Raw genomic sequence first — 19,712 nt, forward strand, 5'->3', positions numbered from 1 at the left:
TCTGAGATCCAGATGATCATTTATAGATGGTCCCTTCACTGATAATATCATAGCCGAGGGTGTTGTTTTTCTACTTTGTGCTCTCATTGGGTGATGGATGGCCTCTCACTCCACTGCCTGTAGGGAAACTGAACCCAATAGTGTCCAGAATGATAGGTTTGTTGATAAGGAACAGAGAATGTGTTTGTAATATAGTGTGCTGTATTTCAGAGTGGGAGTCTGTTGCACAGTACAGGAAGTTATTCTAAACCAGAGCTTGTTCTATAAAAACTGACATGGTTTATGATGAGTATTGACTGACATTTCTTTCCATGAGTCCCCACAGAACTGAGAATGCAGAGGCCAACCTCCCCGAGAGCCAGGAGTTCTTATCAGCCATGGAGGACAAGAAGACCCCTCGCTTTACAGATGTAAGTTCAATATCTATCTATCTATCTATCTATATATTTGTGTGCACTATCAGATGATCTAATATGTGTATCCCTCTCCCCTGTCTTGCATTGGTTATAGTTTGAGGGGAAAACCTCGTTTGGGATGTCTGTCTTCAACCTTGGCAATGCCATCATGGGAAGTGGAATCCTAGGACTGGCATACGCTATGGCCAACACAGGGGTCGTCCTATTTTTGTAAGATATTCAAATGCATTACATACACTCAATATGTAACTCCATGATTTCAGATTGGAGGACTCTGGCTCACAGATATTGTCTGACTTATTTTGTTCCCACTTTCCAGCAGAGGTCTGAGACACACATAAATAGCACCTAATTGTATTATAATTGTCTCGTAGTCACTGCTTATGACACAGGGCACATTTGTTTGATAAATAAAGACTCTAAGCTACTGGCAGTCATTTATTCGTGCTATAAAGAGGCCCAATTGCAATCACGGATGCAAAAAAGAACCAGATTGATTCTGTGGGATTGATTATCTGCCTCGAACCAGTGGGCGTCTGTATTGTATGTAAGAGGGGCTTAACGTATGAAAACCTCTGCAGCAGAATTATCTGTCAGGACAATAATGACGGCATAGTCGACTGCAGCTTTGAGGTTAAACATTTCTATTTTCATTCAGATGTTTTTTGTACCTTATTTACATTCACTGGAGGTCTTCTGACCTTTGAGCTGCAGTGAGTGCTCACAGTTGTTTTCGTCTTTTTACGGTATAGCGGACAGTAAGAAACATACTGAATATCTCCAGCCCTAAAGCGTATAGACTGACTCACATTCAGGAAATATCACAAGCATTACCATTTCATTGTGTGTCATGTCGTGTGTTAGCTTCACCATCAGCACTTTTGTTGACCATCCTGTCAGTCTCAGATTCATCCTGCTCGAGCAGATCTAGTCGGCTAGATATTTCTCAATTATTCATTTATGGTGGCTGAATTCTGCATAAACATGCAAACATGAAGCTATGTGATACAACTTGGTGGTGGTATAACGTCGGACTGATGGGGTTTCAAAGGTATGCATGTTCATTTAGGTCTTTCCTGGATTCACTGCTTCTAAAATCTCAATTTTTCCATCAGGTTTTCAACTGTAAGGTTGATCTGTCTTTTATAATATATGTATATTTCTCAAGAATAATCAGGCTGGTGTTTCCAGAGGGAAATCTCAACAGAAAGCACTAACAAGATCAACATGATCCCCTCCTCACTTTCTGGTGCTGTTTTATGACACCTCTTCCTGGTGGTGCTAGAGTGTGGAAGATGTCTGGTGCAGAAAGATTAAGCCCTCCAGATCTATATTTGTGAGAAAATGCAGGCACTGCTGTTAACTGAGCATCTCTTAATTTATAAAATGCAATGCAGAGTCTAATTGAGAGGTGAAGCAAGGGTTTGGAAGTTTGTATAAATATTGGCTTGTTTTTTGTGTGGATTTGTAGTCATGGGGCTCAACATAAGGTGAAAGCATAGTCATTTTAAATTTCAAGATTCATACAATCTGGGTGTAATGTAAAGCTATAGGTCTAATAACAGCGACCATCACCTCAAAATATTCCCCAAGGACATTATTTGAGCTTTTCCAAGGTAGCCATGTCAGGATTTCTCTCCTGTGTTAAAGAAAGCTTCTTATTTTGAGCCGAGTTGTGTGACTGGCTTTTCACGCTGTTTGCTCTCTGGACCAGCTGAGCTCTGACACCGAACACCGACGTCTTTGACACCTAGACAGGAGCTGAACTACATTGAACTGTGAATACACGTAGCCTACTCATTTCCCAATTGATAGTACGTGACTGAATGCAGCAGTTAGCGTGTATTTATCTGTCCAGAAATGGATGAAACTCTGTGTCTTTGTGTGCACAATCTTGCATCAAACAATGGAAATATAGACAGGGTCAATTACAATTTCTCAATTTTAATACATTTTTCACATTGGACTCCTGGCTTGTAATCGCCTCAAAACACATTTGAGAAGTTTTTCCTACCAGTGTCATTCTGAACCTTAGGTCCTGCCCCTAAAGGGGACAGAATACCTACAAATGAGGCAACCATGTTTGCTTAAACATGGGGAGGTAAGCAAATAAAAAATATATATTTTTTGTCATATGGCTTGTTCTCATTTATTTCCACCGATGGGTCGTCTGCTGCAGAAATCTTCTGTACATTCAACATTGAAGGAGTATGAAGGCTTTCGATCATTTACTTTAACCTTTTGTGAGGGAAGCTCTATCAGTTCACTCCACATATGTCAACATTTGCTCATAATTGTCAGTGTCTTTTGAATGATAATCATATAAGTATCAATATATTCTCAAAATAAATAAATCAAGAGTGGGGTTGGGTTTTTGGGTCTATACTCATGGATTAGGTGAATAGGTGTGTTTAATAGTTTGTATGGCATTCTGTATCAAATCATATTTGAAGTTGCAATACTTGCAGTGTTCAGACTGGAGTCAGGACAGGTTTTGAAGTACGAGCAATGTGTTGTACTAGTGTGAGCCACAGCGTGACTCATGCTCTTAAACTAGATATATAGTGTATCTAATTTGAGATTTTAAAATGTCCTTTGTTTCACTTTCCCAAATGCCCTGATGTCACACAGATTTGTTTGGGTGGGTGCAGATGCTTCAGCAGGTCAGTAGCCTTGGCTGCGAGGAATGCAGCGGAGTTGAAAGCTATGAGCAGAATCACAGTGACCCAAGTGTGTCAGTCGGTCTGACTGTCAGCAGATCTGTCCTCCCATTGCCACTGGACTGACTAAATCCTCCACTGCAAGTCAGCCCCACATTCTTTCACATAGTATAACCCCCTCCCACCCACCCCCCCAAAAAACTTTGAGTCAGCCAAGAGTTGAAGTCAAGTTGAGAGACTTGCAGTCTGGCTTTTCCAAAAGGATAGAGGAATGGAATGTGTGTGTGTGTGTGTGTGTGTGTGTGTGTGTGTGTCAGACAGCGAGAGCTAATGTCCCCAAGAGGAAAAAAATAGGAAATAGTTGGAATGAGGTGGACTGGGTAAAGGAAAGTCACTAGATCAGGGACCCATTCACAAAGTTACTAAACACCACGTTTAGAGATGTTAAAGCCATGTGAAAGTAAAGCCCCATGGGCTAATGTAAACATGTTAATGATATAGCAGCCCGTCCAGTCCTGTTATTTGGTCATGCTACTCTCTCTTAATGCACCTAGGATCACAGCAAGGCTACAGCTCCACAAATAGTGTCATACATTTCGCATAAGCTAATGAGGGAAATGGCAACAGGTGTGTCAGTTGGAGGGGACGTCAGGTGAGTAGCACTGATAGCAGCGTCTGGGGGCATCTGGTGGACGGTTACAGGATGGCAGGTCTGAGAAGTGAGAGGAGGGTTCATAGTCTGGGGGAAGTGAGCGGGACCTGGAGACAGCGACAGAGAGCCAGGCAAAACTAGAAAAGGGCTAAAGTCCTTATGACAAGAATGCCTGAAGAGGAATATGTAAAAAATGTGAACACGAGTGTGTGGCGAGTCGAGTCCCTTTTGAGGAAAACACTCTATTACTGAAAATTGAAGGAATGACTTGTGGTGGCTGACGTCAGTTATTCCACCAGTGGCGTTTTTAATTAGCCCCGAATGTTAATTAAAAATTAAAAAGATTTGGCACACAAGTGGTTAACACCTCCAGGTCGCACGTGACGTCATTCACCCAAAACAGCGGAGTCAGGCTGGCAGCAGGCGCACGTAACAGCAAGCTGCTGTCTGAGAGTGTTTCTATGTCTACACATTTCGCTGCTTCACTCTTCTGGGCTAAGCCCAGCGCTGCCGCTCCCATAACGCGCACTACGCGCTGCGCGTAGGGCACCAAGTCCTGAGGGGGCTCCACAAGATAGAACAAGTGATATATTTAATCGCTCAGCACCCCCGTTAACACCTCTCGGGTCGCATCGCTCTGCGGTGATGCGCGCCGACACATCCGCACACAGGTGAGCACACTCTCACTAGCCCCCCCGTCCCCCCGTCGACAACGCTCGCCGTGGGTCACTTTCTTATCTCAGGGGGGCATCATGAAGGAGTTATGCTTAAGGCACCAACATGGCGAGCAGCTGCACTGGCCAAGCCCCAGATCTATCAAAATCCTAGAGACGCCCCTGTATTCCACCACTGATGAACAAAGATGAAAAGATTAATGTTTACAGAGAATTTTCCTCAGTCAATGTCAGCATTGTGTTGGAAACGGTTCCTTTTGAAACTGTCCATCTGGTGTGTGTGTGTGTGTGTGTGTGTGTGTGTGTGTGCTTACTTACTGTGTCAGAGGGCAGAGAGGCGGACATGGCTGCCTCCTTGGCTCAGCTTGAGTAACAATCCAGGATAAAGCAGAGCTACAGGGACTCTGCTCTCCCAACAAAATCTATGTGCCGGTATCCAGAAAATGTATGCCGATGCTGCAGCTGTATAAATAGCCTGCAGGGTAATGTGTGGTGTAAACATGTAACATATAAAGTGGTGAATAAATTAGAATTCTTGGTATAACGATGACTACAAAAATATTTTGTCCAGGTAAAAGAAGAGGCTGTAATACTGTTGATGCATGTCTGTTTCAGGGTACTTCTAACAGTGGTGGCAGTCCTCTCGTCATATTCCATCCATCTCCTGCTAAAGTTGTCTGGTATTGTAGGTACGTATGTAGTCTGACAATATGAATCTTCCGATTCAAGTAATGTATTAGCATATGCATTAAAATGCAACTAGTGCATTTCCATTTCATTCAAAACTGCTCTTTGCTCTTGTGCCCAGATACGTGAGACCCAGCAGAGGTCAAATAGCAGCATCCAACAACATCATTTATTTATTACCAAGGGCAGCATTTTGGTCACGCTTTTGTTAGCTAATTAAAGTATCTGCAGCCAGCAGTGAACACGTCCTTTATTTTAAGTTTCAAATAAATAAAAAGATACGGGTCTCAAGTATAAGCCTTGGAGTGTACTTTGATTCTACGATATGGCTTCGCTGATGGTAGCAGTGAAAATGAGTGACAGCCTTATGTTTCTGATGATGGCGTGTGCTCTTTGTGCTCTTTGTGCTCTTTCCCTTGCCCTGACAACATATATATCTCAAACCATGCACAATCTCTTGGCAGTTTTATACTGTGTTTGTATAGATTTAACACTTTGATAAAATGCTTTTCATCTGCCATTTGTGGCTCAGGTATTCGTGCGTATGAGCAGCTCGGCTACAGGGCCTTTGGGACCCCGGGGAAGATGGCAGCAGGTATTGCCATCACGCTTCAGAACATTGGAGGTGAGATCACACTTCCATCTATCCTCACATTTTCACACACACTAACACAGGCACGCACACGCACACGCGCACGCACACACACGCACACACACGCGCACACAAGTTTTCTGTAATAATAGTATTCTATAATTAGAAGCTTGGAAATATTACTGTATAAGTAAAGTCATTGTTTGTTTCTCCTTTCCACAGCCATGTCCAGTTACCTGTACATAGTCAAGTATGAGTTTCCTTTGGTCATCCAGGCCTTTCTGATGGTGGATGTACCTGCAGGGTGAGTGGACAATACATGACATTTCATCCAGAGTATAAGACTTCAGATCCATGAAACACAGGGAAGGAGTCTTATTTGTATCTAAACATAGATGTTAATTTCTGTTTATTACCATCTTTAAGAAAATTGCTAGCAAAAAATAACAAATAAAATATTTCATTATTTCACTCAAATTCACACAAACCTGAAGATTTCAGTCCTGGTTTATTAGCGATTCCCATGGTTACTGGTGGTAATGGCAAATATAGTTCAACATTACAGCAAACGCTCCTTGAGCAGCCACTTTGTCAGAAATGCAACAACAGCCAAAGAAACTTGATTGAAGTAAAAGTAATTCTATTCACTTGAATTAATGTTTGAAATACATCAGGATCAGTGTCCCATCTGTAGTCACTGCCATGCCTCCTAAAGGCTAAAAAGCAACCTGCCCATGAACATTTTATTTCGTGGACATCCCACCACTTCACTGTGGGATATTAGGCAGCAGTCCTGCGTGCACAAGGAGTTCAGCCTCCACAGAGGAGTTGTGTCAGGCTTTGCCAGCTATCGGCCTGGTGCTGCTCAGGATGTAGCGAGCAGCTGGCGTGAGAACAGCTGTGATTGTGACCCTGGATGAGCAGAGCAGCACAGCCTCTGGGTAACGCTCACAACAAAACGCAGCGAGACTCCACGGCTGAAAACGTAAACCACGGGATATCACTGGCCAGTGCAGGTGGCCTCAGAGACAAACAACACTCACTTCTTTGGATGTGATTTCAAGTGTGATGCAACCCCCTTACATTAACCCTTACCCCAGTGAGAGCCTCTCCTCACCTACTTGTTAGCGTTTGGGAGAAGTATTCGAGAAGGAAGCGGGGGAATTGGCAGTGATGGCAGTGTGGCATGATATATGTGCATAAACTGCGCTGGCCTCAATCTATATGGAGGAGAATGGAAACTACATCTGAGACCGCGTTTGCTCGTAAATGTTCAGATTGATGTGTCCCGATACATATAGTCACCATAGAGGAGATGCACTGTGACAACATGTCCACCGTGGTGTCAGCTCTGTGCTTTCTGTGGAGCAGTGATCTGGGCCATGGTCAACAATCACTGTTTATTTGAAATGACAGACTAGATTGTCCCAGTGGCATTTCATCCCGTCACTGGATGTGTATTTCTATTGCTAGACAACTCCAAATCTGATGCAAGAGAATACAATAGCTCTTCAACGAATACTACTTTATAATAGAATATATTACACGTATATTTCATTTTCATGATTTTTATTGAATTAAATTACCTCTTGCATCTCAAAGATAATTGTCTAAATGTTCTGTCAAAACCTTCTACACATTGCTTGGGTTATAATTCAAATTGTTGCTGTACAATTTAAAAATCTTAAGTATAAAACTACCATGTGTAATTTGTGTGTTATATTAACCTCTCCTAAAATATTCCTGTGAACGATACAGAGGACATGACCCCTGTGTTTGAGCTGTAGCCACAGTTTTTTTTTTGGTACAGGAGGAAAGAGGCTTATTTTTGCCACTCTAGATATTTGATTTGATGGCAACCAGTTCAATTTGTGTTCACTTCTGTTCAGTTTGGCATAATAATCCTCAATCAGTAACTGCTTTTTCCATCACGTCAGCCTTATTTGTTTGCACCAAATTTTCTTGCTGTTCACCCATTTCCACCCCACGTCTTCTCAATCAATATCTGACACAATGCAAATGCTTACCACGATTGAGATTGTGAGTGTTTGAGCCGAGTAATTCTAAATAAATACGTTTTCTTCTCTGCCTCTCTGCAGTGAATGGTACATGAACGGGAACTACCTCGTGATCATGGTATCTTTTGCAGTAATATTACCTCTGGCTCTCATGAAACAGTTAGGTAAGTATATCAAGCGTTCTTCCTACAGCGGGTCACCCATTTCATGAGTTTTCCAGTCTGGGCCTCCTTTTCAATTCAATTCAATTCAGTTTATTTGTACAGCCCATATTCACAAATTCGAAATTTGTCTCAGAGTGCTTTACAATCTGTACATATCAACATCCCTGTCCCAAAACCTCACATCGGATCAGGAAAAACTCCCAAACAACCCTTTACGTGAAAAAAAAAGGGAAAAAACCTTCAGGAGAGCGACAGAGGAGGATCCCTCTCCAGGATGAACAGGTGCAATAGATGTAATGTGTACAGAATGAATCATTATACACAAATTAAAACACTAACAACACAATCAATGAATATGACAGAGTGTATGAATAGTTGGTTGTAGGCATATTCCACGATCGAGATCTCCACGATCCATCAGGCAGATGGAGGTAGAGAGGAGGAGTGGGCGGAGTCTCAACAGGGCCATGGCATAGTTGGTCGTAGGCATATTCCATGATCCAGACCTCGATGATCCATCAGGCAGATGGGATCTGTCAAAAGTCAAAAGGACTTCGGGGAATAAGCAGAGTTAGTAATGTGCAATAGAGATGAAAATTCATCCATAAGTAGAGAGAAAAGAGGAGATAGGAGCTCAGTGTATCCTAAACGTCCCCCGGCAGCTATAAGCCTATAGCAGCATATCAAGGGGCTGGACCAGGTGAACCTGATTCAGCCCCAACTATAAGCTCTGTCAAAGAGGAAAGTCTTAAGTCTGCTCTTAAACGAGGTGACTGTGTCTGCCTCCCGGACTGAAGCTGGAAGCTGGTTCCATAAAAGAGGAGCTTGATAACTGAAGGCTTGTGTTACCGTTTGCATGAGTCGGTTAAAGCCAGACTCTGTCGCTTGATGAACAGCGGCCACTGCAGCTGCATACAATAACTACGGGGTTATAGGTAAATGTCGGACTAGGAAAAATGCTAAGCTATTGCAACAACAGCAGCACGAGCGACATTATGGAGTCTGCCAACTGATAAACAGCCATATTTACCCTACGTTTGTATCCAGTATCCACCAAAAGCTGCCGGTCAGGGCATGAATCCAATGTGTTATTGTTAAGAAGAAGAATGTGTTTTCTCTCTCAAAAGTTTCAACGTTTTGCTTGAACAAAAGGTTTTGAAATGCTAACACAACTATACTACTTTTTATACTTCTTAAAGTCTCAACATATGGGAATGTAGCCGTTAGTATTGTTTATAAAATGTGGCCTTTGCTTTCCAACTTACTTCATCCCAACACCCTGCAGGGTCACAAGAAACTTGGTCTTGTGCTAATATAAATTTCCTTAACTACCTTTAATCCATGATATCCTCCAAGGCACCTTCTATGTTTTAATTAATGCTATGCCTTGGAATAAGATATTTTAAGAGGGGTATTGCAATTGTTTGAGGTCATGGATGTCTTCGTTTTTTTAGAGCTTCCATGTGTGAGCTGAACTCTGCAAGTCCCATTTTCACTGGCAAAGAGAGTCTTCTCCTTCCCACTGTTGTCCTCCTGAGATGTCCCTTGGTGCTTCTGCCCCTGCATCTTCAAGTCACACCTGAATTCATCGTGCAGCCATGCCTAATAATTGCCAATACGCTGCGAGACTGCAGAGGATTCACTCACTTTAAAACAATGTGAATTTGTTGTTCCTTTAACGGCCAAAATGTTTTTGCAAGTTTGGTCAAGAGTCATGTGGGTCCGTCTGCCTTTCAGTGCTCGAGATGAGAAAGTACATGAAACCAAATGGATGGAAAGAGGAATAGAAAGCAGGGAGAGCCAGTTTGGAAGTGAGGAAGAGGGGCATATTGGCTGACCTCTTTTAGTCTTTCTCCTGCTGAGACATCAAGGACAACAGACCGGAGAGAATCCAGTAATGAGCTCCAACTCCCAGCACACCAAAAAAAATTCCTCGTTTGTTTGTGAAAACATTCCTGGCAATAAAACTGTTTCTGATTCTGATTCTGATTAAAGGAGCAATACACAACACTCAGAGAATGAAAATAGCAGCAAACAACTATTTTCTATGGAAAGATATATTCGAGTAATGTCTGAGAGAGCATGAAGTCGCTCTCCCTCTGTATCGTGTTATCAGAACTTCTCCTCTGGCTGCTGTGTTCACATAGCCAGGCCGGCAGCGTGTGCATTTTGTGCATATTAGTCAATTTTAGAACATGTTAGTACATGTTACTGCATGTGAGCGTGTAAAGGCAAACTTCGACCATATGCAAGGCTAAATAGTGAAATTAGATTTTCAGGGTCCATCACGTGATGCACCATGGGGCCCAAAAAGACTTTGGAGGGGAGAGACGTCTGTAATGTGGATGAATATTTTTGGAGTAAATCTACTTCCCAGTAGAAACACACCGATTTTAAATCATTAGGTCCTAAAAGTTGTAAAATGCCCTCATAGTTGAACTTATTTGAGTTATTTCCGTCATTCGTTTGTGTTTTAGGATACCTGGGATACACCAGTGGCTTCTCCCTGAGCTGCATGGTTTTCTTCCTCATTTCGGTACGTCCTCTATACATACACACATATATATATATATACTAGATCATATACTAGATCATCTATTGCTTCTTGTTTCTTGTCTGTTTGGCAGAAACATGAAGGCAATATACTCAAATGCACTGGGATCAGTCTATAACACTTTCTTTCACCTTCCCACCTTCTCTCTCGTACCCCCTACTCTCTCTACTCATTGTCATGGACTAATGTTTGCACGCTGCAGTTCAAGGCTGTGTTGGATCTCTTGTCTTTCTCTGACCTAGTTTTGGCTGTGCGAGCTGTAATCCATGCATCGCTCTCTGGCTCTCTCTCAGTACCATATACTCTCAGTCATGATGCTAACTGTGTCCCACAGACTGTTACCGCTTAACGCCTCTCCTCTGCTCTGCACAGGTCATCTACAAGAAGTTCAACACCCCGTGTCCATTTGTGGACTTTTCATTCAATAGCACTGGCATTGCGTTGAATGTCAGTGCCATGGATCTTGGTGGGGAGCCTGATCCGGCCTGTATTCCCAAAATGGCCAACATCAACTCACAAGTAGGTTTTTGCGCATGAAAATTAGTCTGAAAGTGCAAATGCACCTCCACTGACCGCCACCCATCTTTAGCATGTTGCCAGGGACGGTTCACAATCCAAGCATGGGAATTGCACTTGGTTGGAAGCACTCGGTTGCACGCAGGTTTTTCTTTTACCAAGCTGTTGATGATAGACATTAGTCTGTGATTACTGCAACGATCAAAGATGGACAGTGACCCCCGAGCTGACGGCGCCTGTCAGCAGAGGAATACAAATTGCTTTGACATTCTGCTGGTTACAGTGAGATCCTCAAGTCTTTGTGGGCCAGAGAGATGGGTCATGAATTAAATGGGAACAATCTGACATTTCTCTCAGTACCCTCCTGTTTTACACACAGTACATACCTTCACACAGGAAAGGACTCTTAATGGCAGCGGGATGCTTAATTTATTTTATTATAACTTTATCACTCCATTTTCGCATTTGCAAAGACTGACCGGTTGTTCATATCAAGTCCTAATAACCCCTAAAGATGTATGAGACTTTCCTAACCCAGGCTCGTAAAACCAATCCCTGCTGCTCAGCAGCTTACGAGTAAGGCATTCTTAAATAGGCTAAAACGTGTCCACAGCCAGGCCCGAGTTAATCTCAGGGATACAATTAGCTCTCTGTGATATGTCTGAGGCAGTAATGGGCAGTAAAGCGCGAGGTTTGGGGTAAAACGTCTGGGATGGCATTGCTGTATTTATGGTGACCTGTTGGGGTTCATTTTCAGACTGCCTACACCATCCCCATCCTGGCTTTTGCCTTTGTGTGCCACCCCGAGGTCCTGCCCATCTACACAGAGCTGCGCAAGTATGTTCTTACGGTGGAAAACTCGCGCTACCGTTTGGACAATGAATCAGTTGTATAACAAAGAGAAAAGGTCTTATTTGTGCTTGGCTATAGTCACATGCACTGCTTTCACTTTATTTTGAAATGCGTTGGCACTGCTTGTCTGATGTAGCATGTTGTTAGTTAAAAAGTATCATCCTGCCTGTTGCAGTTTCCTACAGCTAAAGAAGCCCCGCAACCGTGCTACATGCTTTCTATATGACAGTGTATGCCCTGATGTTATGTCTATGTAGGAGTTTATGTTTGTGTGCGCAGCGCGTGTGTGTGTGTGTATGTGACATCATATGGCAATATCTTCTGATTTCAGTCCCACCAAGAAAAAGATGCAGCATGTGGCCAACATCTCCATTGCAGTCATGTACGGCATGTACTTCCTGGCTGCCCTTTTTGGATACCTAACTTTCTATGGTGAGGCCTGGTCCTCCTCCCATTGCAGAACATTGTGTATATCTATGTATCTCTCTCTCCCCCTCTCTCACTCTGCCTGTCTGTCTAAATGTATATCTATTTATAAATATGTCTCTTTCTATCTCTACATGCTTCTTAATTTTCGTTTTCCATTCATATTAATTGTTTTAATTTAATGTTACATGGTTGTCAGCACAAGTCTGAATCACCATGTTTCAGCAGAACGGCCCTCCTGAAGGCTGTAAAAGCACCGTGATTCATCTCCCCCTCTAGTGGTCATAATGCAGACTTCACGTTAACCATGTATACCTCTAAAGTAATCCACTGCATGATTTATGGAGGTTTTATTAAATACAGCAGCATCATTTTACTTATATTCAGGATGTTGATAAAGAAAGATTTTTGCATTATTCTCATTTGTATCATTGTAATATATACCAGTTAGTATTAATATTTGACTTGTATTATAAGTCCATGGTTATTAATTAATATTATCACTATAGAAGGAAACAACGAATGTTCTACCTTCATTCAAACTATTCTATTATTTAATTAAAACAAAAAAATCTCTTTCAGGTGAAGTGGAACCAGAGCTGCTTCACACCTACAGTCGCATCGACCCCTATGATACTCTGATTGTGTGTGTGCGTGTGGCTGTACTCACTGCTGTCACACTCACTGTACCCATCGTGCTCTTTCCCGTAAGTACAACTTCAGCACTTTAACTTTACACATTCGCTCACTTCCGTAAAGTCACGGAGACGTTATTTCTTCCGTGCGGTTACAATTGAAAATGGCTTTTTGAATAAAATGTGTGTTATAATCAGGTGCGAAGAGCAATCCAGCAGATGATGTTTCCCAACAAGACCTTCAACTGGCCCCGTCACATCGCCATTGCCTTCTTTCTGCTCACTTTAATAAACCTGCTCGTCATCTTTGCTCCCAACATCCTGGGCATCTTTGGGGTCATAGGTAGGCTGGCCCTGGCTTATTTAAGATGCATCCTGACAAATCCTCCTTCCATTAAAGCCGATATATTAGTGGATTGTGAACGTATATTCATATTTATGTTTGCCTCCCCTTTCTTCTAATTTCCATATCACCACCATGGCGCTGTCAGACTTGCAGCTGCACTTAATGAGAAGTGAACGGAGTGAGAATTGACAGAAAATAGTTTTATGAATAATTTGTGTCTGCTTTCCAGGTGCCACATCTGCCCCATGTCTCATCTTCATATTCCCTGCTGTCTTCTACATCCGTATTGTTCCCGAAGAAGAGGAGCCGATGCGCTCATTCCCCAAAGTGATGGTGAGCGTCCCATGAGAATAACATACACTACCGTTCAAAAGTTTGGGATCACTTAGAAATGACTTTATTTTTCAAAGAAAAGCACTGTTTTTTCAATAAAGATAACATTAAATTAATCAGAAATACACTCTCTACATTGTTAATGTGGTAAATGACTATTCTAGGTGGAAACGTCTGGTTTCTAATGAAATATCTCCATAAGTGTATAGAGGCTCATTTCCATCAACTATCACTCCAGTGTTCTAATGGTACATTGTGTTTGCTAATCGCCTTAGAAGACTAATGGATGATTAGAAAACCCTTGTGCAATTATGTTAGCACAGCTGAAAACAGTTATGCTGGTGATATAAGCTATACAACTGGCCTTCCTTTGAGCTTGAAGTTTGTAGAACAAAATTAATATTTCAAATATTAATCATTATTTCTAACCTTGTCAATGTCTTGACTATATTTTATATTCATTTGATAAATAAAAGTGTGATTTTTCATGGAAGACACGAAATTGTCTGGGTGATCCCAAACTTTTGAACGGTAGTGTACATTTAAATTCAGATTAGTAACGTTTATTTAAGGTTGGGTTCAGTGAGCAAAACAACAATGACATTTGTAGACGGTACCAGGTTGCTTCATCTGCATACGGTCGTTGGAAATGACAGTATAATATACAGTGTGCTTAGATTTTTGTTGATATATTGGGTGTGATTAAACAATTAATATATATAATACCTTTTGTATTTATATGGTATAATGTAGCATTGTTTTGAATGCTGCTCCTAAACATAGTTGTTCTATTGACAGTTATTTTGAATATCAAATGTAAAGAGAAACTTAAAGGAATAGATTGTGTGTTTTGAGGTGGGGATGTTTGATCCATTATCAGTGTGTTATTTACACGAGATGATGACGGTCATCACACGCTCAGTTTGGAGAAGCAGACCGGAGCACTCGGAAGCAAAGCAATCTACTGCCGTTGTGTTTTGTTTTATCCACCTAAGAGAAAATCTTTCTGAAAGAATAAATATCATATCAAGTATGCAATAATATACAATATTTTCTGACGGGAACTGAAAGTGAAACTTATTAATACTGTTTTTGTCCAGGGAGACATTGTCACGGCGCTATTAGAATGGACCCATAAGCACGACTCAGACAGGAGCAGTGTTGGGCAAGTTACTGAAAATTAGTAATTAGTTATAGTTACTAGTTACTTCTTTTAAAAGTAAGTGAATTACTTTACTAGTTACTGTATATCAAAAGTAATTAGTTACTAGGGAAAGTAACTTTTAAGTTACTTTTATGTCTGCTTTTTTAATGTCATGAACAGTACTGAACAGTCAAACACAATAAACATATGCTGTAGACCTATTTATTGCAATCAACAGGGCAACAGGCCTTCAAATCAAGCAGGAGTACAAAAGTCCCTTTTTTAGTTAACTTAATACAAAATAACTGTCTCAGTGATTTAACAGTGTTTTTTTTTTACCACATTAGGCCCAATGAAATAAAAGTGATTGGCCTACAGTATTAACACTAATTAAAAGAGAAAACAAAGGTGCCTTGAGGTGCTGCATATAATTGAGGGGGGGGTGCTAGTGAGGCGTGTACGTGCTGATCTGGAGTCAGTTTGGTAGGATTTGGGTATAAATAAATTATTTCATTTAAAATATGGATTTTTATTTAAAGATATTCATGTAATTTGCATGCAAAATAGGTCTACCCGAACTAGCGGACACAAAATTCAACCAGCGGCAAAAACCGCGGACCTGGCAACACTGGAAGTGGCTGTCAATCAGTGTGGCACCGTACGTGCTGGTCGAGGGGGCGGGCCTGTGATTGGCGGAGTAGAGGGGAGGCGTGCCTGTGATTGGCGGAGTAGAGGGGAGGCGGGGTTAACCTGTCGGAAAACGGAAGTTACGGGTGGTTGACGGGAACCGTTGATGTTCGAGCTGCTGAGCTGAGAGGAGCAGCTGTCTGTGTTGGTGAATGCCCAATAAAGGGAGGAATAATAACGTCGCCCCGTCTCCGTGTCATCAGTCCATAACGTCCGAGACGTTACAATATCATTGCGCCACCAAGGTCCTGCGATGTCAGATCAGAAGCAGCTAAAGTAGCCTAGCTTGTCTTCTTGTCTGCAAGTGTTCATTTTTCACAAAAGAGAGTAACGCGAGTAACGAACTCATTTAAATTTCAGTAACTGTAACTGCGTTAGTTGATTAAAAAAAATACTTCGTTACACGCTTGTTACCGCAAAAAGTAGTGGAATTACAGTAACGCGTTACAAAGTAACGCGTTACTCCCAACACTGGACAGGAGTAACAAAGAATACTGTCTTTGGTTGGAAACAGGCTGGGTCAACACCGGGAGATCAGTCGAAGAAGCAAACAAGTCCAAAAAGGGGCGGGACAGAGAATCAGAGGTCAGGGCAGGCAGGCAGGGTCAGGAATATACTCTAATAACGCTGGAGAACTTGGCACGAAAACACAAGACAATCTGGCAGAGGACAAGTGGAAGTGAGGGAGCTAAATAGTGAGGGACTAATGAGGGGATGGGCTGCAGGTGGGAAGGGCGTGAGGACCAGGTGAAGGGAATGAGGGACTAACGAGGGAGAGATCAGAGGCAGGTGAGGGGAGTTGGATTGACGAGATGGTGTGACAGGATGAAAACAACTATTACAAAAAGGAAGGCGTGGAGCTAAACTGTTACAGACATAGTCTTAATAAGTTTAACTTTCAGAAACGGCTGTCAGCCAGACAAAGCAATTACAATATTCTCAGTGTGGCATCCATTTTGAGGGATATTTTTTCGGTAGGCTTTCTTCTTGGTGGCTAAAGTACGTTTAAAGTACGCTGCCCCGTCCCCACTCGTACATTGCTTTGCTCTTGTGTTGGTGCTATAGTCTGTTTCTCCAAACTGGAAGTGTGCCGACCATCATCTACTGGTAATACAGTGACGATGGATAAGTACCTCATCCAACCCCACTTTAGAGCATCCAAACTATCTCTTTAACTTCAGATGGAAGATCAGTGTTGACCGGCCGACATGACGCTTTTTCAATATTGAAATTCCCAAGAGTCTCTATCCAATGTCCAATATCAGCATCAGTATCGTTACATCGATAATTTCTACCTCCAAAAGTGAAGTATGTACTCTGAAACAAATGTCAATCAAAGCCATACACATCTTCAACAATTTACTTTGGAACTTACTATGAATATCGTGACGCTGTCTGGATGCATCCACTGCACATCTCTCTACCTTCTCTTCTGTCACTCTCTTTAACTCAATCATTCCTCCTCTCTTTTAGGCGGCCTGTTTTGCTGGGATAGGCATCCTGTTTATGATAATGAGCGTCAGCTTTATCATCATTGATTGGACATCAGGCAACAGCCAAGCCAGCAGTGGTCAATAGGCAACACCTTCCATTTGTTCAGGTTTTTTATTGTTGATTTAGATCAGTGTTGTGATGTTTTTACTTTGAATGATGTTCGATGTTGAATATGCCCAACCTTTTCCATGAGGGAATGTTGGCCACAGAGAAGGAGTCAGCATGGCAGTTTCTCCAGAAAAGATCTCAGTCTGATGACGTTACACTGTTCTTACATCCTGCCCAACAGTCACTGCAGATCCAGGCCGGTCTACTGACTGGGAAATTGATAGTTGAATTTACAAAATAGGCCAGGTGCATAAAGGTTAATGTGCTTTGTGAGATGGATTCAAAAACTAAATGAGTAACAATATAGAAAGCAGCTGTCATTATACGCTGGTCCCTGCATTGGTTGTGATCAACTTCCATCAATGTCTTTCCCTCTATCATCTGAAATGTGCTACTCAGATTAAAATAGACCATCTGAGTCACCTCCATTTTAACTGTTGACAAAAATCTCAATGATAGGCAATTATTAATTAATGATTTTTTTGTCTATTATTATCAGTATTATTATTAGTTCTGATTAAGTTATTTGAATTTCATTTTGTGTCACTTTGTGCAGATGAAAGTGATAGTACTGTGCTATTGCAAAGAAAGAAAGATAAGTTAAAGGAATGGTTTAACATTTCTGGTAAATACGCTTGAGTCATACCACTCTCAATGCCCTGTGCCGTATATTTGAAATTAAAGTCAACAACTGGTTAAATTTGCTTAGCAAAAAGACCAGAACATTTTTAACTGTTTCTTCAGTGTGCACCCTTTCGCTCCACTTACGGTTATTTTAAAGTTCCGAGTTGTCAACGCTCTCGCCTCTCTCACTTCAGAGCGGGTTTTAAACCACACAGACAGTATGTGGTAAATTGTTGTGAGCACATTTATCAAAACATTCCTACAAAATATGATGATGTATATTTTTTATTATGAATCACTACTTGATACAACAACTCAGAACAGAATTGATTGATTATTCAGGTTAGAAGGATTATTCAATGGCTCTCGTGTTTCCAGATCACCACAGAGAACAAGGCCTTGTGTTGCAGTTTGTTTCCAGTGTTACTTTGTAAGTGAAAGAAAGAAATGGTGCTGAAAACCTCATCAGGTGGATTGTAGCTCAAAGTGATAAATAAAATGAAAAGAAAAAAAGTCACTATCAACAGTGTTTGTAATGGAGGGAAGATTTCTTTACTGAAAGATGTGTTGTTTCTGAACATTTACTGGACGTAATCAGAGATAACCAAAACCAAAATTCAACAGCAGGGTCACTTCATGAAGTGCTTAGTAACAGTTTGGTGTCTGTAAATATGTCTGTGTCCAGCTCAAGCTTGATCCCTAACAGAAATGACAGACATGGGATGACTGTCTCTCACACAATATTGAAAAGTTTGTGGTTAGCAATAGCACTTTCCGTTGATAAGCACAACTTCTTGTTGCCATTAATACGATTAAACACGAGCAAATTTAATTCCCAGATTTGATAGATGTGATTTAAGGGCATGTCCCTTTTGTATAAGTAAACATTTGGTGATGTAATCAATCTAATGTAGATTATGAAGAATTTAGCAATGCATTGATGGTATAATATGGACGTCTTCTCATACATGAATTGAAATAATGTTATGGTTAGTTTTCCTGTGCGGCCCTGCTACCGTTCGTTACCTCCTCTGGTCCGTTCTGTAGCTAAAACAACTAATCAGTTGGATGTACTGGTGTCCGTGTTGTTCAAGAAAACTAAAACATGGCTCCACTGAATTTAAACTATCGTACCTATAAGCATTAGTGTTGATAAACCTGGACCTGTACTCTGGTCAAGTATAACTCTAGTGTTCGTCTCCTGCCATTGATGGATTAACTGTTGTTTTCAACTTCATGTTTAATGTTTTTCCGGTTGAATCTGATCCAGTGATGAAATACAAATCTTGTTAAGGGTTGAATTGTGTGGGTTTCTTTTCTTACTTGTTATTATAGTCAATGGCATATCATCAGTGGTACATTTTCAGTTGTTTCTGACTTGTTAACTCTGAGTTGTTTGTAATCTGGTGTACTAGCATATATTTCAATATATTTTTTTATGATCAACTCTGTTACACCAGACAACAGTGAGTCACAGTGAGTCACTGTCCAGTCAATTGGTCAACACACCTCTTTTATTATCTTTTTTCCATTGTATCTAAATATTTGGTTGTCTTGATGTAAGTGTATGCAGAGGGAATCATGTGAATCAGCCAATGTGGCATAACAGTGTTTGGTGTTGTTTAACCAATACAAGGGTTATATTTATCCCAAACTTCCTGTTCCCTATTTGACATTGGTAAGTTTTGCAATGGTGCAAATGTAAAAACATTTTAAACACACACAACAATTGAAATAAACATGAAGCAACAAAGTGAGGGACACTGTTATTGGCCGATACAAGATGATCCCTGATGACCTTAGATCTCTGTATTGTTAGTCTCCCTGTGTGTGATTTATTGAAATGTGTATGCTTGAATAGTAACAGATTGACATTGGCCAGCATTTATAAATATTGTATATAGATGTATACCCTTTATATTCTATATGCATATCTAGTTTGTACAATGTAGATAGCTATTAAAGTTTTAGTCCAATTAAAAATAAAAATGTAATCATTTTCAAAGTGCTTTTAAATTTCTTTGTGTTTCATTTTATGTCAATGTTCTTGTATCTCTTTGTATTTTAATATGATGCTGGCAGGTATTGTACTGTAAACCATGTTGCAATAAAGATAATGAGGTAACAGAA

The 19,712-nt window shown here is 41.1% G+C and overlaps 1 protein-coding gene across 4 annotated transcripts in view; it reads left to right on the forward strand.

Moving 5' to 3' along the window:
* The window catches only part of LOC130208720 (sodium-coupled neutral amino acid transporter 3-like), a 41,541-nt gene extending 21,829 nt beyond the window's left edge, over window positions 1-19,712 (forward strand). For 3 of the 4 annotated variants that reach the window (XM_056438001.1, XM_056437999.1, XM_056438000.1), the window contains exons 3-16: window positions 317-410; window positions 511-626; window positions 5,018-5,091; window positions 5,622-5,714; window positions 5,904-5,985; window positions 7,781-7,863; window positions 10,341-10,399; window positions 10,790-10,936; window positions 11,691-11,770; window positions 12,117-12,217; window positions 12,794-12,918; window positions 13,045-13,189; window positions 13,422-13,525; window positions 16,830-19,712. In XM_056438001.1, coding sequence (XP_056293976.1) covers window positions 317-410; window positions 511-626; window positions 5,018-5,091; window positions 5,622-5,714; window positions 5,904-5,985; window positions 7,781-7,863; window positions 10,341-10,399; window positions 10,790-10,936; window positions 11,691-11,770; window positions 12,117-12,217; window positions 12,794-12,918; window positions 13,045-13,189; window positions 13,422-13,525; window positions 16,830-16,934 — 1,408 coding nt within the window. In that variant the 3' untranslated portion in view covers window positions 16,935-19,712. The remainder of the gene's footprint in view (window positions 1-316; window positions 411-510; window positions 627-5,017; window positions 5,092-5,621; window positions 5,715-5,903; window positions 5,986-7,780; window positions 7,864-10,340; window positions 10,400-10,789; window positions 10,937-11,690; window positions 11,771-12,116; window positions 12,218-12,793; window positions 12,919-13,044; window positions 13,190-13,421; window positions 13,526-16,829) is intronic. The other variant, XM_056438002.1, reaches the window with a different exon arrangement.

This window comes from Pseudoliparis swirei, chromosome 18 (assembly GCF_029220125.1).
Source record: "Pseudoliparis swirei isolate HS2019 ecotype Mariana Trench chromosome 18, NWPU_hadal_v1, whole genome shotgun sequence".
NCBI lineage: Eukaryota > Metazoa > Chordata > Actinopteri > Perciformes > Liparidae > Pseudoliparis > Pseudoliparis swirei.